Source organism: Crocodylus porosus, unplaced genomic scaffold (assembly GCF_001723895.1).
Source record: "Crocodylus porosus isolate Cpor-Errol unplaced genomic scaffold, CroPor_comp1, whole genome shotgun sequence".
In the NCBI taxonomy this organism is placed as follows: domain Eukaryota; kingdom Metazoa; phylum Chordata; order Crocodylia; family Crocodylidae; genus Crocodylus; species Crocodylus porosus.
This window is the reverse complement of record NW_017728907.1, coordinates 13,737,688-13,759,130: the sequence shown is the minus strand read 5'-3', so window position 1 is coordinate 13,759,130 and position 21,443 is coordinate 13,737,688. Positions and strand designations below refer to the sequence as shown.

The 21,443-nt window shown below is 43.6% G+C and overlaps 1 protein-coding gene across 6 annotated transcripts in view; it reads left to right on the top strand.

The window, feature by feature from the left end:
* The first annotated feature begins 6,555 nt into the window (after positions 1-6,555).
* The window catches only part of LOC109307113 (dimethylaniline monooxygenase [N-oxide-forming] 2-like), a 30,464-nt gene continuing 15,576 nt past the window's right edge, over positions 6,556-21,443 (top strand). For 2 of the 6 annotated variants that reach the window (XM_019530807.1, XM_019530808.1), the window contains exons 1-7: positions 12,268-12,405; positions 13,033-13,221; positions 14,105-14,267; positions 15,646-15,791; positions 16,311-16,510; positions 18,675-19,027; positions 20,075-20,147. In XM_019530807.1, the coding sequence (XP_019386352.1) occupies positions 12,274-12,405; positions 13,033-13,221; positions 14,105-14,267; positions 15,646-15,791; positions 16,311-16,510; positions 18,675-19,027; positions 20,075-20,147 (1,256 nt within the window). In that variant the 5' untranslated portion in view covers positions 12,268-12,273. Of the gene's footprint in view, positions 6,660-7,921; positions 7,955-8,083; positions 8,187-11,793; positions 11,806-12,267; positions 12,406-13,032; positions 13,222-14,104; positions 14,268-15,645; positions 15,792-16,310; positions 16,511-18,674; positions 19,028-20,074; positions 20,148-21,443 lie in introns of those variants that run through there. The other 4 variants (XM_019530805.1, XM_019530804.1, XM_019530806.1 and 1 more) reach the window with 4 other exon arrangements.

Genomic DNA, 21,443 nt, shown 5'->3' with positions numbered 1-21,443 from the left:
AACACTGGCATCCTGCTGATCTCCAAACCATACCACCCCTAGATTACTAAAATGGCCTATGGAGTGTTACCTCTCAGCTCCATGTTCTTGGGGAACTCTGACAGGACGCAGCCTGTCTGACTCACAAAGAATCCCCCCCCACACCACCACCTTACCCAAACAAAAACTGATTAAGATGCAGTGGGAGACGTACCTAAAACCCTCTGGATAAGGGTGACAAGAGTCATTCTGCCCTAGGTCTCATTTGCATCCAAGATGGAACCAGATGACAACTCATTTACATGGGAGATGGAGAACAGAAAGCCTGAAGCAGAGACCACAGTGAATTCTGGGATAAGAGAAGCAGGGGAGCACTGCATGATGGGGAATCTGTGCTCCAAATGCTAATCAAGCCATATTTACACACACCCAGCTCAGCATTTATCAGACCAGTTCTAATCTGGATTTACAAAGGACTTGCCCCACACACACACACTCACACCTCTAAGCAGAAGTAAAGTTTAGTAGGCATCTCAGGCCATACATTCCCCAGTCCCACTACGGGAGGCCTATTTAAACTTGACTAACTAAAACTCGGTTGCTGGGTTAGGGAATGCTGAGGCAAAGAGACTGAGTCAGAGGGGGTATGGGCAACATTTGAACAATGCTAAAGGGCTCATCACAGCATCCAGCCCATTGGAGCCCTGACCACAGGTGTTGTCATACTTTTCCCAGGACGAAAAAAAAAAGTTCCCCCCTACAAAGGTTATGAGCACTCCAATAATTGCCTTAAGTCTGTTAAAAGACTATAGTAAGATCTAGAAAAGTCATGCTAACCTGAGGCTTGTTCACAACAAGTAAAAAACCAAAACCCTGATGCTACAAGCTATCTGTTGTTTCTGAAGAAACCATGAGATATTCCATCAGTATATCTGCTATCTGTAGCAGGGCACTAAGGTGCCTGCTACTCTTGGGAGCAATGACGAAGGAGCCCAAGTGCTGGTCGCAAGGGCAACCGGAGGGCGCCAGTGACTCATAACTGTCAGTGGTCAGCTGACTGGAAGGGGCAGGGCCTGGCTCCCATTTAAACTCCAGGACTGAGTCCAGGGAGGCAGTTCCCTGTGGGCAGCCAGAGAGGAAGGAGTTCTGCCAGACTGAGCTAAGAGGAGAGGCTAGACTGCAGCTATGGCCTGAGACTGGGAAAAGATAGAGCAACCCTGGTGTGGCAGGAAGAATGATGTTGTTGCTGATTGGCAGAGGTTTATGTTATAGCCTAGGGGCTTGAGTTTTCTGTTTGCTGTTTACGTCTGGAGGTTTGGGTGAGGCTATTAGGGTGTGGAGGAGGCCTCATTTTTTGGGGACCCACTCTGGAGTGGGAACCCTGGTGCCAGTGAGGATGCAGCTTTTGGGGGCACAGACCCTGGCACCAGTGAGGGCACAGCTTTTGGGATGAGATGAACCCTGACACTGGAAGGACAAGCTTAAAAAGGGACGCCTGGTGTGCCCGGGGTGGGGGGGTGCAAGAATATATATATCCCAGCAAGATAAGCATCCAAATGTGTTTTGAGGGTATTCAAAGTGGGTGCTTGAACTGCCCTGGGTGGCAGTCTGTTCTACACCTCGGGGGCTCGGACAGTGAAAAAGTTCTTTCTTATGTCCAGTCTGAATGGGTCACGGTGAAGTTTGTGACCGTTTGATCTTGTCATCCCTTGGGGCACTCTGGTGAATGGAGGGTCAGGCCATTCTAGGAGAGACCCCAACATACCCAATAGAATAGGCAGTCTCCCCCTCTCATAATAAGTTCTAACAAGACGTGGCAGGAGAGATTAGAGCGGGACAGAAGGATTCCAAGGACACCCCACATAAAGTGTGGATGACTAGGAGGATGGTGCTGGGGAGGGAGTCTTGTTACACCATCCATAGGAATTTCAAGCTGGCTCCTAAGTGTCTGGTTACTCCTTAACCTTATGTTTTCCTGATTATCAACCAGTTTCTTGAGATGTTCCAAACCAGATAACCTCTTGTCAATAGAAAAGACAATTATTTTCACTATTGAGAATGCTTGGAAGAAGCTGAACGGAGGGTATAAAAATCTGTAAAAAGCAGCAGTGTGTGTGAGTGCGCTTCAAGAGAAGAAGTCTCTCACACACCACCTGCTGTTGTTCTTGGGACGCTGGAAGAACAAATAGTCTCCCTTCAAGGATCATGCTGAGAACTTTACCCATCAGCTTGCAACCCGAATGCCTTGGACTAGTGAGATCCCAGCCCTCTCTCTCTTTTCTCTCTAGGCATAAATTTCTGAACCTGAACTTCATTAGTTAAGCTTGAGCTGAGTTTTCCCAAATACTTAGTGAAACCAGAGTAATACTGTAATTGTTTGTGTTTGTTTTTCCTTTGCATGTCTGTTACTACTAGTGTCATTATATATTTCATATACTTAGCAATAAATAACTTTATAATCAAACTGGTAGTAACTAGGTATATTTTTCCTTCTCTACTTCTCCTTCCCCACTTGCTCTGCAGCAATGCTTCTTTTACCTAAGCTAAAGATCCCTGTGAAGCCCAAAAATACTGTGGGGTCTGCTCATCAAGAGACTAAAGATTGGGATGTGCTGAGTTTGAAACACACAAGGGGATCAGCTTGCACAGGCTTATTGACCCAGTTTGGCTCAGATGTGCCCTAATGAACTGAATGCTGGCCCATGAGGGTGTCAGCTGGACACCCAGCCAGATTCAGAGGTATTCTGTTTACCTGTGTGCCTGTGTCTGACTGCAATTTATTGTTGTTCTGATGAACTGATTCTTGGCATATGAAGGTGTCAGCCTGTCCATGCTGATCAACCCGGCCAGGTCAGGCATGTCACGTTAATCTGTGTGTGTATGTTTCTGTGTATGACTGATTTGGTGACTGGAGGAACCCAGCCCCATTGAAACTGAGTCCTGCACGATAGCTCCATCGTGGGGGAGGACTTGCAGAAGGGAGATATACAGCTCCATATAGAAACACAAGCAGCACATTGATAGAATTACCAAGATCCTAGAAACGTGTCCCTAATAAATGAGCATGGGCAAATCTGGTAACAGGAGATGTTATAAGTGTTGATAGTAAGTTCCCCAGGGATTGGCAAGAGCCACTTCCACGTATGGAGGCAACATTGGGTGCCCTAAAATCAGATGTGAATTTAACTGCCTTAGGTGCAGGCCAACTAAACTTCATCTTTTGGTAGGAAACTAGTAATTGTCCAGACATTTGAAATATTTGTCCAAACCCAGCCATGTTCAAGTACAATATTCATGTGAATCAGAAAACAGAGGCTGAATTTCAGTACCACCCCCTCTATTTTATCAGTCAACCACAATGACATCTTGCACTTTTTTTTTCCATTATGATTTGGTTTCTTCTTTTGAGGTTCTGAAAACAGCTTGCCTTTTCTACATTGATGACATTGCCTCCCTCATTGGTCCAAAACCCAATGTACTGGCCCTGTTCTTGAAGAATCCAAAACTGGCCCTGGAAATTTTATTTGGTCCATGTACCTCCTATTAATATTGTTTAACTGGGATGGAGCCAGGAATGCCATCCTGACCCAGTGGGATTGAATGCTGAAGCTAATGAGAACAGAAAATGTAGAAGGAATATTTGGAATAAATTAAGAAGTGTTTACTATAATGCTGGGTGTTGTGGAGAGTGATTGGAATGGTTACTTGTGGGTGGAATTATCAGAGAGAAGACTATATAAGCAAAATATTCCAAGCACACACAAGATCTGGACAGCTTGCACATATGTAAGAGAAAATAATTGAGATATAAAATAAATTGGTTCTAGGGTAACAAGTTGGCAATATGCCATAAAGGACAGAATAATGGAGCGCTATGTTCTAGGCTTGACTATTTCTGGCCTGCTGGGTGAAGCTGGATGCAGTGCATGCTGCCTCAGTTTCCCCATCTGTAAAATGTAAATCATTAAATCGTCTTGTTTTTGAGAGAGTGCTTTGAGATTAGTAGGTGATAGTTCCATATAAGAACCAGCTATTTATTAATAGTTTAAGTAAAAAATAAAGTGATTATTATTATTAACAGTAATAAATAGGGTTTTTTTCCTCTTGTGCTTTGGGTCAAAAGCTTCTCACCATTTGATTATTTTATAATACCTCCCCATAGAGCTTGGTTAGCAGACAGGAAAACTGAGCCACTGAAAGACCGAAATTGGAAGACTAAAAGGGACTTCTGTGTTGCAATTGCTTACCACTGTTGCCTGTAATTTAAAGGCATGCAACCCCAAAGCAGAGCCCAGATTCCTGTGGTTAATGCTTAATCCCCATATGCAGTGCATGCAGAGAACTGAGATCCTCATAATGGGATCCCCCGAAGCCAGCCTACTCTGTTTCCTACTGTCAACATGCTCAGCATTCAACTGCCTGGAAGTAGCTCCTAAGGAAAGACCCAGGGCTCTGTCCAAGATAGCCGGGAAGTAGGCAGTCATCCTGGAGCCTGGCACTGTAGGGTCTTCGTACACGCTATGTTTTTTGCCCTTTCTTGCACTGTAACAGTGTGACTGTTTGCATGAGTGGTGTAAACGAATAAGTTAATTTAATGAGATTGCTGGCTTAACATTACTGTTGGGATTTGGTGCATGCTAGCCTCAAGGTCCCCGCAGATCTTTTAACTAAAGTTTCTTTCAGCATGGCTGCCCTATCTCTCCTGCCACAACTTGATATACCAAAAGAAGGAGGGAGGCTTGCTGGCCTAAAATACTTTTGACCTTTCGTTGGCTATGATTTCTCTGCACACACTGTTCTGTTTTTGTGGGGTCACTGATAGACCAAGGCAATGTCTGGCTTGGATTTGGTTCTGTATATATTATCATACAGTGGATTGCTGGTCCCCTGTACCCAGCCTCTGCTTCCTGGGAAGAGATGGCTTAACTGTCTCTAACAGTGGGGATCCCTGTATCAGGTTTACCCCTATTTATCCTAATATTATCCTTAGGTGGGCTGCAAAACAATGGTGTGACTTCATGCAGCCTTAGTCCGAGTAATGGGTGATGCCCACCTTACCAGCTTCCGTAATTGGCCGAGTAGCTGTTCACTCCAGGAGTAGTCTTCCCCTATCTCACCTGCCACAACTTTGAATATTCCCAGCGGGGGATCGACTATCCAGGGTCCCTCTGTGGTGCACTCTCTGCCCAACAATCACTTGCAGGGCTCCACCACCCCTACACCATGACCTCACGCCACCTCTATAGATTCCTCTGTCTTCTTGGTCACGTCCCCTCTCTCCTGTAGCTATGGTGCCTCTTGGTTTTCTTCTCGTCCAAAGTACCAGCCCTGGAGCCTGCTTCACTTACCCCTTTGTGGGTCTTCTATGTTCAGGGTCCTGATCATGGAACCTACCCCCATCCAGAGCAAACTCCTGCCCTCAGGATCAACTCACCCCATGACACCCTACGGGCTTTGCTCCATTTACTCTATATACCTAAGCCCATCCTGCCTGTCAACCACTTCACCTGGGGAAATGAAAAGAAAGAACACAAAAGAAAACCACAAGACACCTCATCTATCACTTCACTAGGAATTTGGATAGTCCTCCTCCCTGGTTCCTTACAACAGGGTACCGGGAGCCTAGTTCCCCTATAGTCTAGCTAGGGGATACCCTCCCCTGCTTAAATCTCATCCTCAGATCCTCCTACTTGGGTTGTTGCTTTTGTCGGGACATTTCCATCAGTGCCGCCTCCTCTTCCTCCCAACCGTTCCCGATACTCCCACCTGCTGTACTGTGGGTCTCCGCAAACCCTTCTCCACTGCTCCTGTTGCTGCTGCCGTCGCAGATTGCAGGGGCTGCTTCTGGTTTGCTTCCAGTACTAGTGACCTGTTCTCTGCCGCCACTGCTGTGTCTAGGATCAGGAACCTCTTCTGATTTCTCATCCGATACTCCTCCCCTCCTGAGGGATTCCCAGAGTGAGTCCTGAGGCCACACACTCCTCCGGTCCATTCTCCCCTCTCTCTTACTTCCACCGTCCACCATTTTTATTCTCACTGGCTGGTGATTGCTGGTGACATCACCGGCCGGCCTCAGCTGAATTAAGACGTGACTAATGAGCTGCGCAGGCTTCTCTTCTTGTTTCTACTGCACCGCAGCTCCTGCTGTAGGTAAGTGGTTTTTTCTTATTTTAATTTTTCCGTTTGTCACCTCTCCCTCTTGTTTACTCTGTTCCCCATAACTTTCTTTTCTTATTTGGGGTCCTTCCTTCTGTTCTCTCCTGGGACAAATGGGTTTCTGGTTTCTCACAGATCCCCAGTCCTGCAACTCCACCACTCACGGTTAGCTATCTTTGGACTCTGTAGGTTTTCTGGGATTGAGTAACTGGTAGCCCTCTGAGCCCTGCCACAGCGTCGTTTTTCTTCTGGATTAAAGTAAGTAGAGAGACTCCTCTGAGCCTCAAAAGGAGAGAGTTCCCTACTCTCCTCTTTTCCCTCTGCTGGGACATAGCCCAAGCATTTTTCCTGTTCACTCCTTCCAGTTCTCTCCCTGTCTTTCTCTCTCTCTTGCAGTTGTTTCTGGGTGCATTTTTAAACTATTCTCCGTTACGCACCCAGCTAACTGGAACTGACAGGAGCTGATAAGTCTCAACGTCTGTGAACTCCCCAGGTCCTGTTCTTTTCCTTCGTGTCTAGAAAATGTAAGTGTTTGTGCTCAGAGCAACTTCTTTGGCAGTCCTTATAGTGTTTGGGGCCCTTTTCCCAGGTAGCCGGAACATCTTTAGGGTGGGCAATGTGATTCTTGCTGCCACAGGTGGGTTTTCTGAACCCTTTAAAAGTCTTTCTGGCTCATTAAAGTAAAACTCCTCCAATGTTGGTATATAGTTTGGCTCACCACAAATTAAAGCATTGCACCCATGGATTCATTGCATGCAAACACAAAAGCACTCAAAGATGTGTAATGAGACCTTTGTCCACCAGATGGCACTGTGACTTTTTTGTAGTTCACCCCTTCAAATTTCTTCCACTTTTGAATTGCTTCTGCTTTTTTTTTCCTTGTGCCATTTGCAAGCTCTGTGCTCCCACAGCAACATGGCATGGCATGGGGTGATGGGTCCCAGACCAGGGGGGCTAGCACTGGACTGTCCCACTCTTCTGCAGCACTGGCCAGGGACTGGGCTTAATTCATTTGAAAACCAAGTATGTGCAAACACTGGTGTGTGATGCTCCAAAACAAACAAGTTTAAATTTTATAAACCTATTTGATTTAAAGAGGATTAAACTCTGTGGTGTGTACAGGTGCCCATAGAGTCGTGATGACCTGAGAAGTCAGGAATCGGCAAGGTCAGGAAGCAGGGGTCCCAATAAATTCATAGGCCAGAAGAGGAGTAGCAGACAAGGTCAAGAACCAGAAGCAGTGCTTCTGACTGCAGCCATAAATCTGGCGGGGTCAGGAGCCATCAACTCAGAAAGTGAGGATCTGGGAGTCAGGAACAGGGAGTCAGTGGGCAGGAAACAGAAACCAGGAAAAAGCATTCAGGCAAGGCCCAGGAGCCAGAAAACCATGAAAGCAGGCAGCCATGCCCATGCAGGCAACTGAGACCAGATAGAAATAATTAGGCCACTGGCAGCCAAGGCCACTCAGGGAACCAGAGCTAACAGCACTTGCAGGATTCTGAGGACATGGCCAGGGAGACTTGCATGGCTCTGAAGAAGCTATTCAACCTTCCCATTTCAAAAGCTTATTTCAGAAAATATACCTTTCACTATCAGATAAAGACATAAAGGTATATAATTGTTCCATTTTTCTATTTTAGAAGAAGAGGTTCTGTATGAAAACAAACAGTTACAGGCAGTATTATAACTTAATGTACTTATATTAACACAGTCACAAATAACCCCTCCTTTTTTTAAATAAATGTTTACCTTGCTGTAGTAAAATTGTGTGTGCTTTTCCCACTAGGTAAGCCCTCAGGAATAAAAATCAAATAATACAGGAAGCAAAAGAGTTTGTATATGCCTATATAAAGTAAAAATAATAAATATATACTAAACTTTTAAAATAAAGTCACATGGAAGCAAATAAAAATGCAGTCAGGTGAGTGTGTGCAAAGTTCAGAGGAGATAAATGAAAAAGAGCTGTAACTGGACTTTAGTCTCTCCTCATTTCATTTTTAACAAGAAACACTTCATACTGCATCTAGTCAAATGTACACTGAAGCAAAAAGGTGAGTTTCTTTGCTTAAGACTTTATTTCAGGCTGCAGTTTCATACTTTAAACAATGTCCTGCTGTGCCTTCTACCATTGTGACACTCAGACTCACGAGTGACTGGTGCCTCCTGAATCTGGAGGGGTACCCACAGAAGCTGCCAATGGTGGTGGCCCTGTCAAGAGGGCACTAGCCCTACCAACAGTATCAGTGTCGGCCATTGGGGCACGTGCAGCCCCGTACACCCCCTACCAATTGCCTATGCTCAGTCTCTTGGCCTTAACTTCATGTATATTTATTACCAGAGAGAATTCTCCTTTGCCAAATTAAAAAACCTCATAGCAGGAAATATTATCTTTGATTGAAAACAATCTACTGCACATAAGCATTATCTATAAATTGATTTCATCACATGCTGTTTGTGTATTTCCATATGCCTACCTTTTGCTATTACTTCTAAGTGTTTATAGGAATTTTTATGCATTAATGTTTACTGTCTTAAAATAAAGTTTGATGATATACTTTTTAAAACAAAACATATCCAGCTAATGTAGAATAAAAAATTAGGGGGCAGTATTTTCAAAGCCCTTAAGGGAGGTAAGAACCAGAGTCTGATTTTTTTCAGAATTTTGAAACATACCCATATACCAATATTTTTTCCATGGTGCATTTTGCTTTTTATTTTGGTTGCCTTATCTTTGTTTATATACTGTATTTACTTGAATCCAAAACAGGTCTTTTTGCCCTTAACAGCATGTTGGAGAAAGCTTCCTCTTGGATTCGAGTACTGGCCCAGAGAAGGTGGCAGCTCAGCTCTGACTTCAGCCCCAGGCCCAGGGCTAAAGCTGGAGCTGAGGCGCCACCTTTCCTAGACCAGGGTTAGTGTGGGGGCGGGGGGGTGTGCAGTGGGGGAGGAGGCAGGAGACCTTCCTGTGAGGTTTAAGAAGAGTGCAGGAGAAACCATGCTGCCTCACACCCCCACCATCCCCACTCCTTACCTTCTGCTCCAGCTCCAGCCATGACCTGGCTGGGTGCAGAGCTGCCACCATCTGCTTCTGCCTGGCCAGGCTGGGGTCATCACCACTTACTTTCCCAGAGCTGGAGTGGAGCAGAGCAGAGCCTGGAGGGGCAGGGAGTGAGGGGCGGGGGGCAGGCCCAGGCAAAAGGTATGGGGTGGGGGGAAGGAGTGAAGTTAGACAGGTATCAGGGTCAAGCACAGGTCAAGCATGAAGGGGTTAAGAGGCAGGCGGCAAGGAGCAGCCCCTCACCCCCGACCTCTGTTTTCCCTGCTACATCAGTAGAGGGATGAATTTAAGACAACCCTCCAATAATTAGATTCTATATATAGAAAATTGTAACAAATTTATAATTTTCCATGCATAGAATCTAATTATTGGTGATATTGTCTTAAATTCCAAGTCATTTGGATTCAGGTAAATACAGCATTCTCAAATGTTTCATTTTTTGCCAAGTTTAATCTTAACTCTAAATTTCATTGAGTTTCTACCTTTTCTTAGGGTTGGGATGATGATATTGCTATGATGATCTATGGAGGTATGTGAGAGGCAAGAATTGTTGTGGGTGGTATCTTTTATTGGACTACCTGGATGATCTTCAGAGGCCTGAGGAAGGGTACTGTAAATCTGGTATATTCTAGGTGAGTCCTCTGACTCAAGACTATGAAGGGTGTGCTCTCTCACACTTTCTCACAAGAAATAAAAAGCTAAAAGAAAACAAAATCCAAGATTTGTTTTTCTTCATTGGAACTAAAACAAGTATCAAATTCTAAACATTTTTCATTAAATGGATTTGCTGTGTTTCCATGCAGTCCTTATCTGAAGCTTTACTTTAACAACTTCTGCCCATTAAATAAATATACAAACAGGATGTATGGATAAATAAAAACATAATAAGGGGTAAAATTTGTACTAATATATGGGGTATATGAATGTATTATTGGGTTACATGTGTCCAGTCCTTGGCATTGTCTGAAAGAATGTGGTCCTCAGAGGGACAGGGGACCAAAAATGTTACAGGAGTGGTTAAAGATGTCTTCCTCTCTGCCTGTTACTGCTCTTTGCCACTAAGCCTTTCTTGAGGTTACTTCTGTGCTCCTTGACCTTCTAAACTGAAACAAGTGTAGGTGCATATACCTTTAACATGCAGGCCCACTTCCATTAGAGAACCTGAGGAATCATCTCTTCTGAGAGAACAAAGACGATATAAATTCCCCAAGACAAGTCCAGCCTTTCTTTCCTAAGAACAAGGTTTATTTAGGGATTAAAAATAGTAGGAAAATATACAGAGATGAACTTCAGCGACTGTCTCAAGAAGCCTAAGGTCTAATATTATCTCAGGAAGGTCTAATTCTACTTTCATTCACAGGAAGTACTTTTATTCTCTGATTCCTACTGGTCCCAGTTTGCAGCCTGCCCATCTGTCCTAGCCCACTTCCTCCTGGGTGAGTGAAAATGCTCTGCTTTCTATTAGAAAGCCAAGATCATATTGACTTCCTTTTTTATTTTAGCTAAGCATAACTTAGTATAGCTTAGCTTAGCATACCTTATTGTCAAGGCAGGTAAAGCATTCTTGGAGATTCCAATCAATTTGTTAAGAAAAGGCTTCTGTACACATGCAGGGAGGCTGCTCTGATGCACTGTTATTCCAGTGCATCAGAGCAGTCTCAATTAACCAAGGTTCAATTAATCGAGTCTGCTGGAGCACAGAAATTACTGTGCTCCAGGGACTCCAGCATCATGTGAATCAGCATCCTCGTGCTGAAAAAAAATGGCAGCACAGCACTTTTTTTCTGGTATCTCTGAGTGTTCTGAAGTATTGAGTTTTCTATCTTTTCCCATCCAATGGTTAAATTCTGCAGTTTTCCTCCAATGTACAATATACTGTATATTAACTGTTCTCACTCAGCAGAAACAACACATTTTGATAAAAAGGTTATTAAATCAACCCAGAACGTGCCAGTCCTATCCACAACTTGAGTCACCACCCATCCAACATGGCAGAAGCAGCCCTGGGCAAATGCTGGCATCGGTTGTGGATGCACCCGGGAGGTTCTGGATGGAGATCAGGTCATCCACCCAGGGCCACAGCCAATGCTGACATTTCAGCACTGGGTGGAAGCAATCCCACACACCCACCCACCCAGTTTGGCAGAAACAGTCCCACACAACCACTTAGCACCACGTGGGGGCTGGAGCCAGAACTATTGGCTGCCCACAGGCCAGATCCTATGAGTTGCCAGTTGCCCATCCACAGGTCAAATACAATTAGCTAGTGAGCTGGATCTGGCCCCTGGGCTGTATTTTGCCCAACCCTGCCTTAAAAAGTGCCTAGTTCTAAATCCAGCTCCCCTGAAGAACTACTTCTCCCTCTTATGTGAGAGAATGTCTTTTATGCCTGTTGGAGTGACTTTTTTTTTTCTGTGTCATCATGCTTGTTCCTTTCATGGTAAAACCCTGTTTTTTAGGTTAACTGGAAATAGGAGATAAAATCTTCAAGCTTCATAGATCTGGCATTCTCTCTCAAATATTTACTGAAATGTGGGTTATCATGGCATTCTTTCCCTTCCTGTGTTTTCTGACAGCACCATCCTAAACACACGGGCAAAATGCTGACCCCAGTAAAATCACTAGGAGTTTTTTCATGGAATTTAGTGGGGCAAGAAATCCTAGTTTGTCATAGTGCCTATATTTGTTTTGAAGAATATAATATTAAGCCAACCAGGACCGAATACTTTGAAGTTTGGAAAGGTACAAGTGCCTGGCATTGAGATCACTGATGAAAAGTAGAACAGGCATTTTCACTCATTCCTAAAATATTATACCTGTCTGGAAAAATCCATGCAGGTGTGCCCATGATTAGGAAATTCTGCCCTGGAGAATCTATTATTGCACCATACCAGTGACTGGTTAAGTACAGCAATAAAAATATCCAGTTTAACTGACAGTTCATTGGGTTACCTAAATGCCAGGCCCTTATTTCTGGGCTGTGTTATTACATTTCAGCATAAGCTCTTACAAGACATGTACTAAAATGCTTGAGAGGTTAATTCTGGGACCTATCTGACTCTAACTTGATAAAGGAAACCATGGTACAGAGAGTTGCAATCATAGGAGCTGGCGTCAGCGGACTGGCCTCCATTAAGTGCTGTCTGGATGAGGGGCTACAACCCACCTGCTTTGAGAGAAGCGATGACATCGGGGGACTCTGGAAGTTCTCAGTGAGTGAGACTTGCTTATCTAGTGACTTTTAAGATTGCTTTTATTTTAGATCTGGCTCCATATTGCCCTGAATGTTGGCATAATTTATATCTGAAGTGTAGAAGAAATTGTAGCCATAGTCCTAGGGACAGATGGTGCACTGGATTCAGTGGGCTTCTTTGACTCGATGGGGATGAGAAGATGGAGATCTTTAGAATTTCCAAATCTATTCACCCCATATGAAACCAGTGCATGCACAAGAGCTCTGGACTCCAGGTGTCTCCACTCCTCCATTAACAGAGTGAAGGTGACTGAAGATTTGTCTACATAAGGAAATTGGCTGGAATAGGTACTGTAGAATAAGCTGCTCTGTGATAACTATTCCAAAATAGCTTGTATAGTACACTTTTACTATGGAATAAAAGCAGCCCCAAAGGGAGTTATTCCAGAATAGCTATAGTGACTTAGATTCACACCCTACCTTAATCTGAAGTAACAAGATCTCAGACAGGAAGGAAGTGGAAATGTGTCTGTTCTGCATACGAGTTTTGCAGCTAGGCCATTTTAACTCTGCTTTGATAACTCAGGTGAAGCAAATTCTTCAACTTTAGCCACTTTTTGAAAATATCCTTGTGTATTTTATGCAGGAAACAATGAAATCTGCGAGGATCAGTGTCTATAGATCTGTGATAACAAACACCTCCAAGGAAATGTGCTGTTTTAGTGATTTCCCCTTCCCAGAAAATTTCCCCAACTATCTACACCACTCCAGGCTCTTGGACTACTTTCGAATGTATGCTGAGCACTTTGACCTTCTCAAGTATATACACTTCAAGGTAAGAAGAAAGTTGAAGTTTTGTGTGTATCTGCTTTAGGGCAGTCAGTAAAAAGAAACAATGAAAAAAGTAACTGATAGCTGCAGTTAACAGGCCAAAACCTCAGATGTGACTGAGGGCATGAAGAGATGAACAGTTAAGTGTGGAGCAAAGCGGGTCAGGGCTTTATGGCACATCAGCTGCTCTCTGATGGCTGCCTGCGTGTACATACTTCACACTATTTTACGTGGAAGCTATACTGTAGTAATGTGCCTTTCTTTCACTACTGGCTACCATAACTTAGCTTTCATTTTTCACAAAAGAAGAGCAAATACTCGGGAAATTACCACAGGGTAGCAGAAGTGAGATAAAGTCCTGGCTCTTTTTACCCTGAAGTAAACTGTATAACCACAGGCATGCCACAGATTAAGCCCCCCAATCTGCCATGTGCCACAAACAGGGGCTGCCCATGTGATTTGTTGGTCATGCATGGCCTGTGCTACATTTGATGCAGAACCCAAAAGAATGGGAACAAAGATTAATGCTATCTTTGTACTCCCATAGGTATGCTAGAAATAGTCAAGCCACCCCCCGAAGCAAATTAAAGAGGCTTGGGGGTGCTCTAACTTATGCTGGTTGACAATACGCTACGCTCTCAGCACATAACCTAGCTTACTTTATTGAGGGAGCTTCTCAGCCTCCTGGCATTACTTCCTGATTGCAAAGCAGCCAAAGCTGGAGATGCTTATCTGGTATAGCATATTTACAGGTTAAATAATTGTTTGCCCCCCTGAGTATACCACAGATCACAAGCACTACAAATCAAAAGGTTCACAGGAACAAGTTTTTTTTTAAATAATAAAATAGTCCATAATGGTGTTTCTTTCTTGTGGTTTAAAATAAGACCACAGTTCACAGCATAAGGAAATGCCCAGATTTCTCTGCCAGTGGCCAGTGGGAAATTGTCACTGAAGTAAATGGGAAACAGAAGTCCTCCATCTTTGATGCCGTTATGGTTTGCACTGGTCATTATACAGAGCCACATTTGCCACTGGATTCTTTTCCTGGTAAGTCCTGCATTTCCAGCTCAGCATATTATGTATAACCATATAAAATATAGGGAGAAATTCAGCTCTGGTCAGAGTGCTCTGAAATTCATCCTTGCACATCATTAGTCAATAAAATAATTTCATCTGTGGGATTGGAATACTGCAACATATGGACTTCCCTACTATGCACTGGTGAGTTCTTCATACTGCTCACTGAAGACGGTCATTATAAGTAAAGGGATACTTTATTCCCAAGGTCCTTCAGCTTTTCCTTTCCTAATGCATATTTCCTACTTACTAATTATACTTCCAACAGACACTATGGTGAGCCATAATTGTGATGGTGATGTATGCAATGTGGGGGGGGGGGACACAAACTGATACAAAATGCCTGAGAAGTCACCAGTATGACATAGTGTGGTAGAGCCAAGATGAAGCTTTTCAGGTCTACTGAAGAAAAGGATAAGGCTTTGTAACTCACGAAAAAAATAACTCATTCCCTATGTGTCCCTTTCCATCTTGAATGCCTGGTGTCACTTTGGGATGCCACCCTCTACCCTCATAGCTCTCCCCTTGGATGCCTTTATGGTCTCCAGTCCAAATCTTATGGCGAAAGTAAATTTTGCTTCCCATGGGTATAGTTTTCTTCTGGTGAACAGGGAAAGTAAAGAATGATGTTACATGCTGAGTATTGTTGGCAATGATCTAGTGAAGATGGGGGGGCACTGTCTTAATGCCTAAAATGCTGTTATGGTTGTAAAAAGCAACTGACTACATTTTTATAAAACGTTGAAAATTTAAAGATCCAGATTTTCAGCTGTTGTTGTAAAGTAGCATATCTATTAAATTCAGTGGAGTGATGCTGATTTACACCAAAAAAATACTGTGGAAAATGAAGATGGAAAGCACTAATATATGAGCTAGGGTGATTCACTGTTGTTAATTGCCTTTTAAGTTATATATAATTCCAGTATCCCCACCAACCCCCAGGTCAGACCTGAAGCTTCTCAGCAAGAAGCAAGCCTAAGTAAAAATTAAATATGTTAGAAAAGCTGCAAATTAAGTATGTAATATTAAGTTTAATGAGATTTTAAAATCATCAACCACTATAGGGCCAGTAGGACAGGGTATCTGACCCTTTCAGTGCATGTGGGGTGTGATGCATCACATAGTCAGGTGAATGGAAAGACTTCCATTGACTTCAAGTGTACTTGCACTGACAGCTCACAGCCTGACTGTGCTGTCTGAAGAATGACTATTCACAAAACAGAAAAACTAGAGGGACTCAAAGGAAATGAAGGACCAGTAACCACGCTGTCAATAGAATTGTTTCAGTTGAACAAATATATGCCTCTAGTGACAGGAGGTGTCCCCTGTTGTTTTTTTTTTCTTCAAGGAATAAGAGATCGCTTTAAAGGCCAGTACCTTCACAGCTGGGAGTACAAAGACTCGGATGATTTCAAAGGGAAAAGAATCCTTGTGGTCGGTACTGGGAATTCTGGAGGGGATATTGCTGTGGAGCTCAGTCGTGTGGCTGCTCAGGTATAATTATGTGGTGTTACAAGAGTTTAGGCATATGTATTCTTGAAGCAGGCATGGTGTCATCATAGTGTTCACATACTAGTTATATCTGGTATTTTGTGGCCCACAAATAACCCCATTACTCAGGTATTTACTTTGCAGGAAACATGCCTGAGGAGGGATGCTGGAGGATATAATGGGGTTAAACAAACCAGTAAATTAAGATATGTCAAGGTTGGGTATTACCCAGAATCTGTAAAGTATGCAGTGCCTCAAGTCAAGTCACAGTTATGCAAATCAGTTTAGCAGATTAAATAGTCGGTTTGCATATACTGGAAGTTAAAAAGACCTCCTCGACCAAACTGTTCATCTGGACACTGCTTTCTTTTCCCAACCACATTCTTTGATATTCAGATTAATTCTCTACTATCGCCACACAAAAGATCTCTTCATGTCAAAGCAGCAAGTTGACAGCAGTAGAAACAAGAAAGAAACCAGATCCCGGAGCAAGAGACTTCCCAATTCTTAATTATTTTGCAGGTGTTTCTCAGTACCAGAAGTGGCACATGGGTGATGAGTCGTGTTTCAAACCAGGGCTTCCCTCTTGACATGGTATTCACCACACGCTTTGTCAACTGTCTTGAATGGTTGCTCCCATCAGCCCTCGGGAGCAGGATCAAGAGAAAGAAATTCAGCACATGGTTTAACCATGAAAACTATAGCTTGCTTCAGAAAAAAAGGTGCTTTCTTAATGGTTATTATTTGTTTATTTGTTTGAGGGAGTTGGGAGACATTTTTGTTTGTTTCTTTTTTTTTAATAGATTGATTGGTTTTGGGGTGGGGGTTTTGAGGTGGTGAGGGTATATATCTCCTATTTCATTTTGGAAATTATTATTGAGTATCAAAAGCCTACATCACCTTTCTTACAGAACCTTGTGCTTTGGTATTTAACACACTTTCCAGCAGCAGTAAATTTTCCTATTTCATCCCATGATAAATGTTCATGCAAATTGATTATTACTTGTAAAACTGATGACAGCTCCTTTGGAAGAACAGCATAATAGAAATCCCATCAGGATCTATATTTTGAAGATCAAGAACAGTAAGCTGTGACAGGCAGGAGACTGGGATAGCTTGAAAACCTGATTAAAGCAGGTCATGTTCTGAGTTGGTCAAGTCACCCCCTAGTGGCCACCTGACTTGCTCACACCTCTGGCCTCTCAAGGTCTCTCCCTCTTCCCTTTCCTGCCATATCTTGATGTTATAATTGGACTGGCAGGCTGCCCCTAGAGGTCAGGGGGTTTGCTTCAGGTCCTAGAGCCTTGTCTGGGCTAAGGCCCCCTAGCATTGGCCCACTACTCTGGCTGGGTCCCTCCATCTGAGGTTGACTGTTCCAGGACCCTAGACTCCCAGGCCCCAAGTCCAGCCTTGTCTTTTGTGGGCTCTGGGCCCCTCAGTCCTGGTCTTACCCTTTGTGGGCTCTGGACTTGTGCCATCAGTCTTTGTACCACAAACTATAGTCCTGGGCTTACTGCAGCTGAGAGCAGTGCTCCACCCAGCCACTACTTGCAGCTTCCATGCTTCTTGGCGTTCACAACTGGGCCATGGCCATCTTGGTCTTAGCCCACTTATGCTGCTTGCCCTCCCTTCGAAGTATTTAGGACCCAGGGTGCTCCTGGCACCCTTCTTGGTGGTCTTCTCCCCCCCTACAGCTTCAATCCAGTTTTCCAGATCAAACTTCAACACAACAAAAAAATGAGCCTCCATTCCAAAACAAAAGGTCCCGTCCCCCCACCTCAACTCCAGGTCAACATCACACTGTGGTAGTGAGCTGCAACGTAAGGCCAAAATATTTAGCTCTGCTGCCTTGGCACAGGGAGTTCCTTGCAGCTCCCCACAATGTGGAGTCCTTCCTTCTTGGCTGGTTAGGCCCCCCCCTCTTCCCAGGCCTCAGCCACAGTCCTGGTTTTATAAGGCATCTTACACCCCTAGTACTTTTGCCCCAGGCCTGTCAGTCACTGACTACACTGTGCTGGCTGCACCTGGGGCGGGCAGCCATTTCACCAAAGGGCCCTCTGCCACTATTAGTTCCATTCAGGGGCTGGAACCAGCCAGCTGCTCCCTGGCTCGCTGTCTCCTTCAGTGATGGGATAGGGGCCCCATTACACTGATAAAGACACTTTTAGCATCTAGGCCACTGTGTCAGATTCAGCCTACATGAAGGACAGTAACTTCAGTTCATTACATCTTCAGTGCTCTTTGGTGGTCTACAGGAAATTAATTTCTGGCTTTGATCATTCTTCAAGTGAAAAGCTATCCACATGACAAGCACCATTGTAAGGCTACTTGCTGTTAAGTCTATGTAATATGCAGAAGATGGAGTCTGGCCACTTTAGCATTCCCCCAGGAGGGTACAGGTGCATATAAAGCCCCAGGGCTGTTTTTTTTCATTGACCACCTGACCCATACCCACCTGTGTGAGAATCACTTGCTCTACTTGTCTCATCCCTACTGGAGCATGCTCCTACAGAGATCATAGCAAGCTGCTATAAATGAAAGCAGGTCTTAGGCTAAGAATCAGGAACCTGTGTCAACTCCTTTACAATTTCTCACCCAATTGAACGTAAAACATTTCTTGGTACAAGATAGAATGCAGCCTATAAAAGCTAGTCCCAGCAAACACTGAATAAAGAATCTAGATTCTTTTGTCTTATTGTTATCCACAGAATGCATATTTCCCCATTTACATACTTCACAGCTAAAAACACTAATAGTCCCATGTCTGCTTCCCCACCATTAATGCTTCATTGTAAAGTAACCACATTTTCAGCACTGCTTTACTTTTTTGTACCGGGAGGTAGCTAACATTATGTTCAATCTATTTCCCTTCTTTCTGCATGCAAGTCAAGAGCTACATTTGATTGTGAATGATGAGCTGCCAAGCTGCATTCTCTGTGGTGCTGTTGTGGTAAAACCAAATGTGAAGGAATTTACTGAAGCCTCAGCTATCTTTGAAGATGGGACTGTCACGGACAACATAGATGTGGTGGTCTTTGCCACAGGATTCACTGTCTCTTTTCCTTTCCTTGAAGAGTCAGTTCATAATGTCTGCAAAAGCAAGACCTCCCTTTACAAATATGTCTTCCCACCCCAACTGGAGAAGCCAACACTGGCTGTCCTTGGCTTTATACAGCTAACAGGCTCCATCATGGTAGGAACGGAACTCCAGGCTCGCTGGGTCACAAGAGTTTTTAAAGGTAGGGAGACCAACGTATGAACAAAAATATCCAATGTGTTGACCTTTAAAAATGTCAGCTCAATTTGTAGCAGTGACCAAAAAAGCCAGTAAAATGTTGGACATAATTGAGAAAGAATTGGAAACAAAACAGAGAACATCATCATGACACTATAGAAAACCATGGTGTGCCCACATCTTGAATACTATGTGCGGTTCTGGCCCATATCTGAAAAAGAATGTAGTAGAATTAGAAAATGTACAGAGAAAGACAGCCAAAATGATTAGGGTCCTGGAGCAGCTGCCATACTAGGAGAGACTGAGGGTATAGAATAATGGTTAGAATGAGATATCTAGTTCAATGTTCTCCCTTTATAGCATCCCTCCTGCCACTATTGGAGACAGAATACTGAGTGAGATGGACCACTGGTCTGACCCAGTATGGTACTACTTATGTTCTTATATGAAATTCTATACTGTCCTGTGGCATTAGTGCCAGAATCCACTCATGGATAGAAGGGCATACTGTAGACCTGGACTGTACAACACTGGCAACTCGTAGGGGATGCATGCAGGTGTCCTTACTTGAGCAAAACTCTCTTTAATATCACTGAATATTTCAGGCCAGTACAGGCAAAGTATGATCAAAATCTGGCCTTCTGGCACAGGGTAGATTTCTTGGCTGTCTTATTTGACTGTGTACATCTGTGCAGAGTGGGGCCAAAAGGACCTGTCCCATACTTTAAAAGAACTCAAGTCCCACAATATGGCACTTGTAGAGTATAATTCCTCATAAAAAAGATCACATTAGCTCCAGTGGGAAACAAGTGGTTTCATAACTTAAAGCCAGTTGATGAAGATTCTCCTAGCTCTGGATTTTAATGAACCTGTGCTTCTTGACCCCCAGCTGAGGCTGACTCTTTGTAGCAAGCCCAACTTGTGCTGACTATATCTCAGCTCATAAGTCATTGAGGAAGGAGCTTAGTGCGCCACCTGGTTTGAGGACTGAGAGAAAGCTGCCTTCCCTTCCAAGTGATGGTACATTCCCTGGATTCTCTTTTGTTTTCAGGGTCAAATAAGCTCCCTCAAGTCAGCAGAATGATGACTGATGTTTCCAAGGAAAAGGAACTTTTAATGAAACGGTATGAAATGTTACCTATTATTTTTCATGTTATGGCTGTGATGCTCCCTCCATAGTATCAATGCTGAATGGGGAAAGGAAGCCCCTAAGAATAATTCTATCAGGCTTAAGTACCTCTAAGGGACCCTACTGTTCCAGAATCTCAGCATCTTGCAATCTTTTAATGCATCTATTGCCAAGTTGCCCCTGTGGGGTAAGGAAATGCTGTTTTACAGATGGAAGATGGAGACATTAGGCAGCTGTGTGACTTTCCAAGGTGACCTAGGAACTTTGTCTTGAAATCAGATCTCCCAAAACCTCAACTAGGGGTCTAGTAACATGTTCACTTGCAGCAGTCACAAATCATTGGAATGTTGTGAAGTATTAATGTCATTATGTGTCAGGAAACATATGACTTGATACAGTCTTGAGATAATCTTCACCTGAAAGGAAGTAACATGTGTTTGATCACATTTTAACTGCACTTAATAGGTGTTAAGTTGACCATTTGACACTACCTTAAGATCCTTAACGTTGTGGCAGCATTCATCACAATAACTCAGTAGCTAGATTAAACAAAACCCTTTTTGCTCCATTTTTTTCCCTTTTCCCTGTATCAGTTTGAGTTTTAGCTTATTCAGCTACAGAATTAAACAGCAGTTTCAGAGAGGCAGAAAAAAAGCCTGCCGTAATATAGCAATGTACAACCAGAGATCATAGAATGTCACTCACCAGTGTTCCCAGAGTTGTGCTGAATCCAGGGGGCGGGTTTGCAGGGGGGGCTTTTAAAACATTTATTTGGTTTCATTTTTGTGGGTTTTGACCTTCCTCGAGCTTTGCTTAGAAACACAGCTGAAACAAATAGGGTTTCACACAGCTTCAAAACCACAGAGAAATATGGCACTGGTTAGGTACAACAGCCCCAGGCTTACTCAAAAGGATCACAAACCTCTGTGCAAAATCCAGGCTGAGTCTTTAGCTGTAGCAGAACAAAAGCAGAGCTGTGCACCTGCTGGGATTTCACTATGTTTCTTTCATGCAACAAAAAATGCTGAATAAAGTTACTTTTCCTCCTGGACAGTGGCACCATCTTGTGGCCAGATACAAAATGGCCTTTACTTTTCCTGCATGGGAAAGTTCATAAGAGCAGTGTCAGCCCCTGACTGCAAAGCTAAAAGAGTTCTGTTTTCAAGCTTTTCTGGTGAGACCTATACTAGAGCAGAGCATCATTTTACATTAGTATCTGTTAAAGCCAAACAGACCAGTATTGCAAGTGAGAAGATACTGGCAGAAGAGGCTATCTGATAACTACCATGTC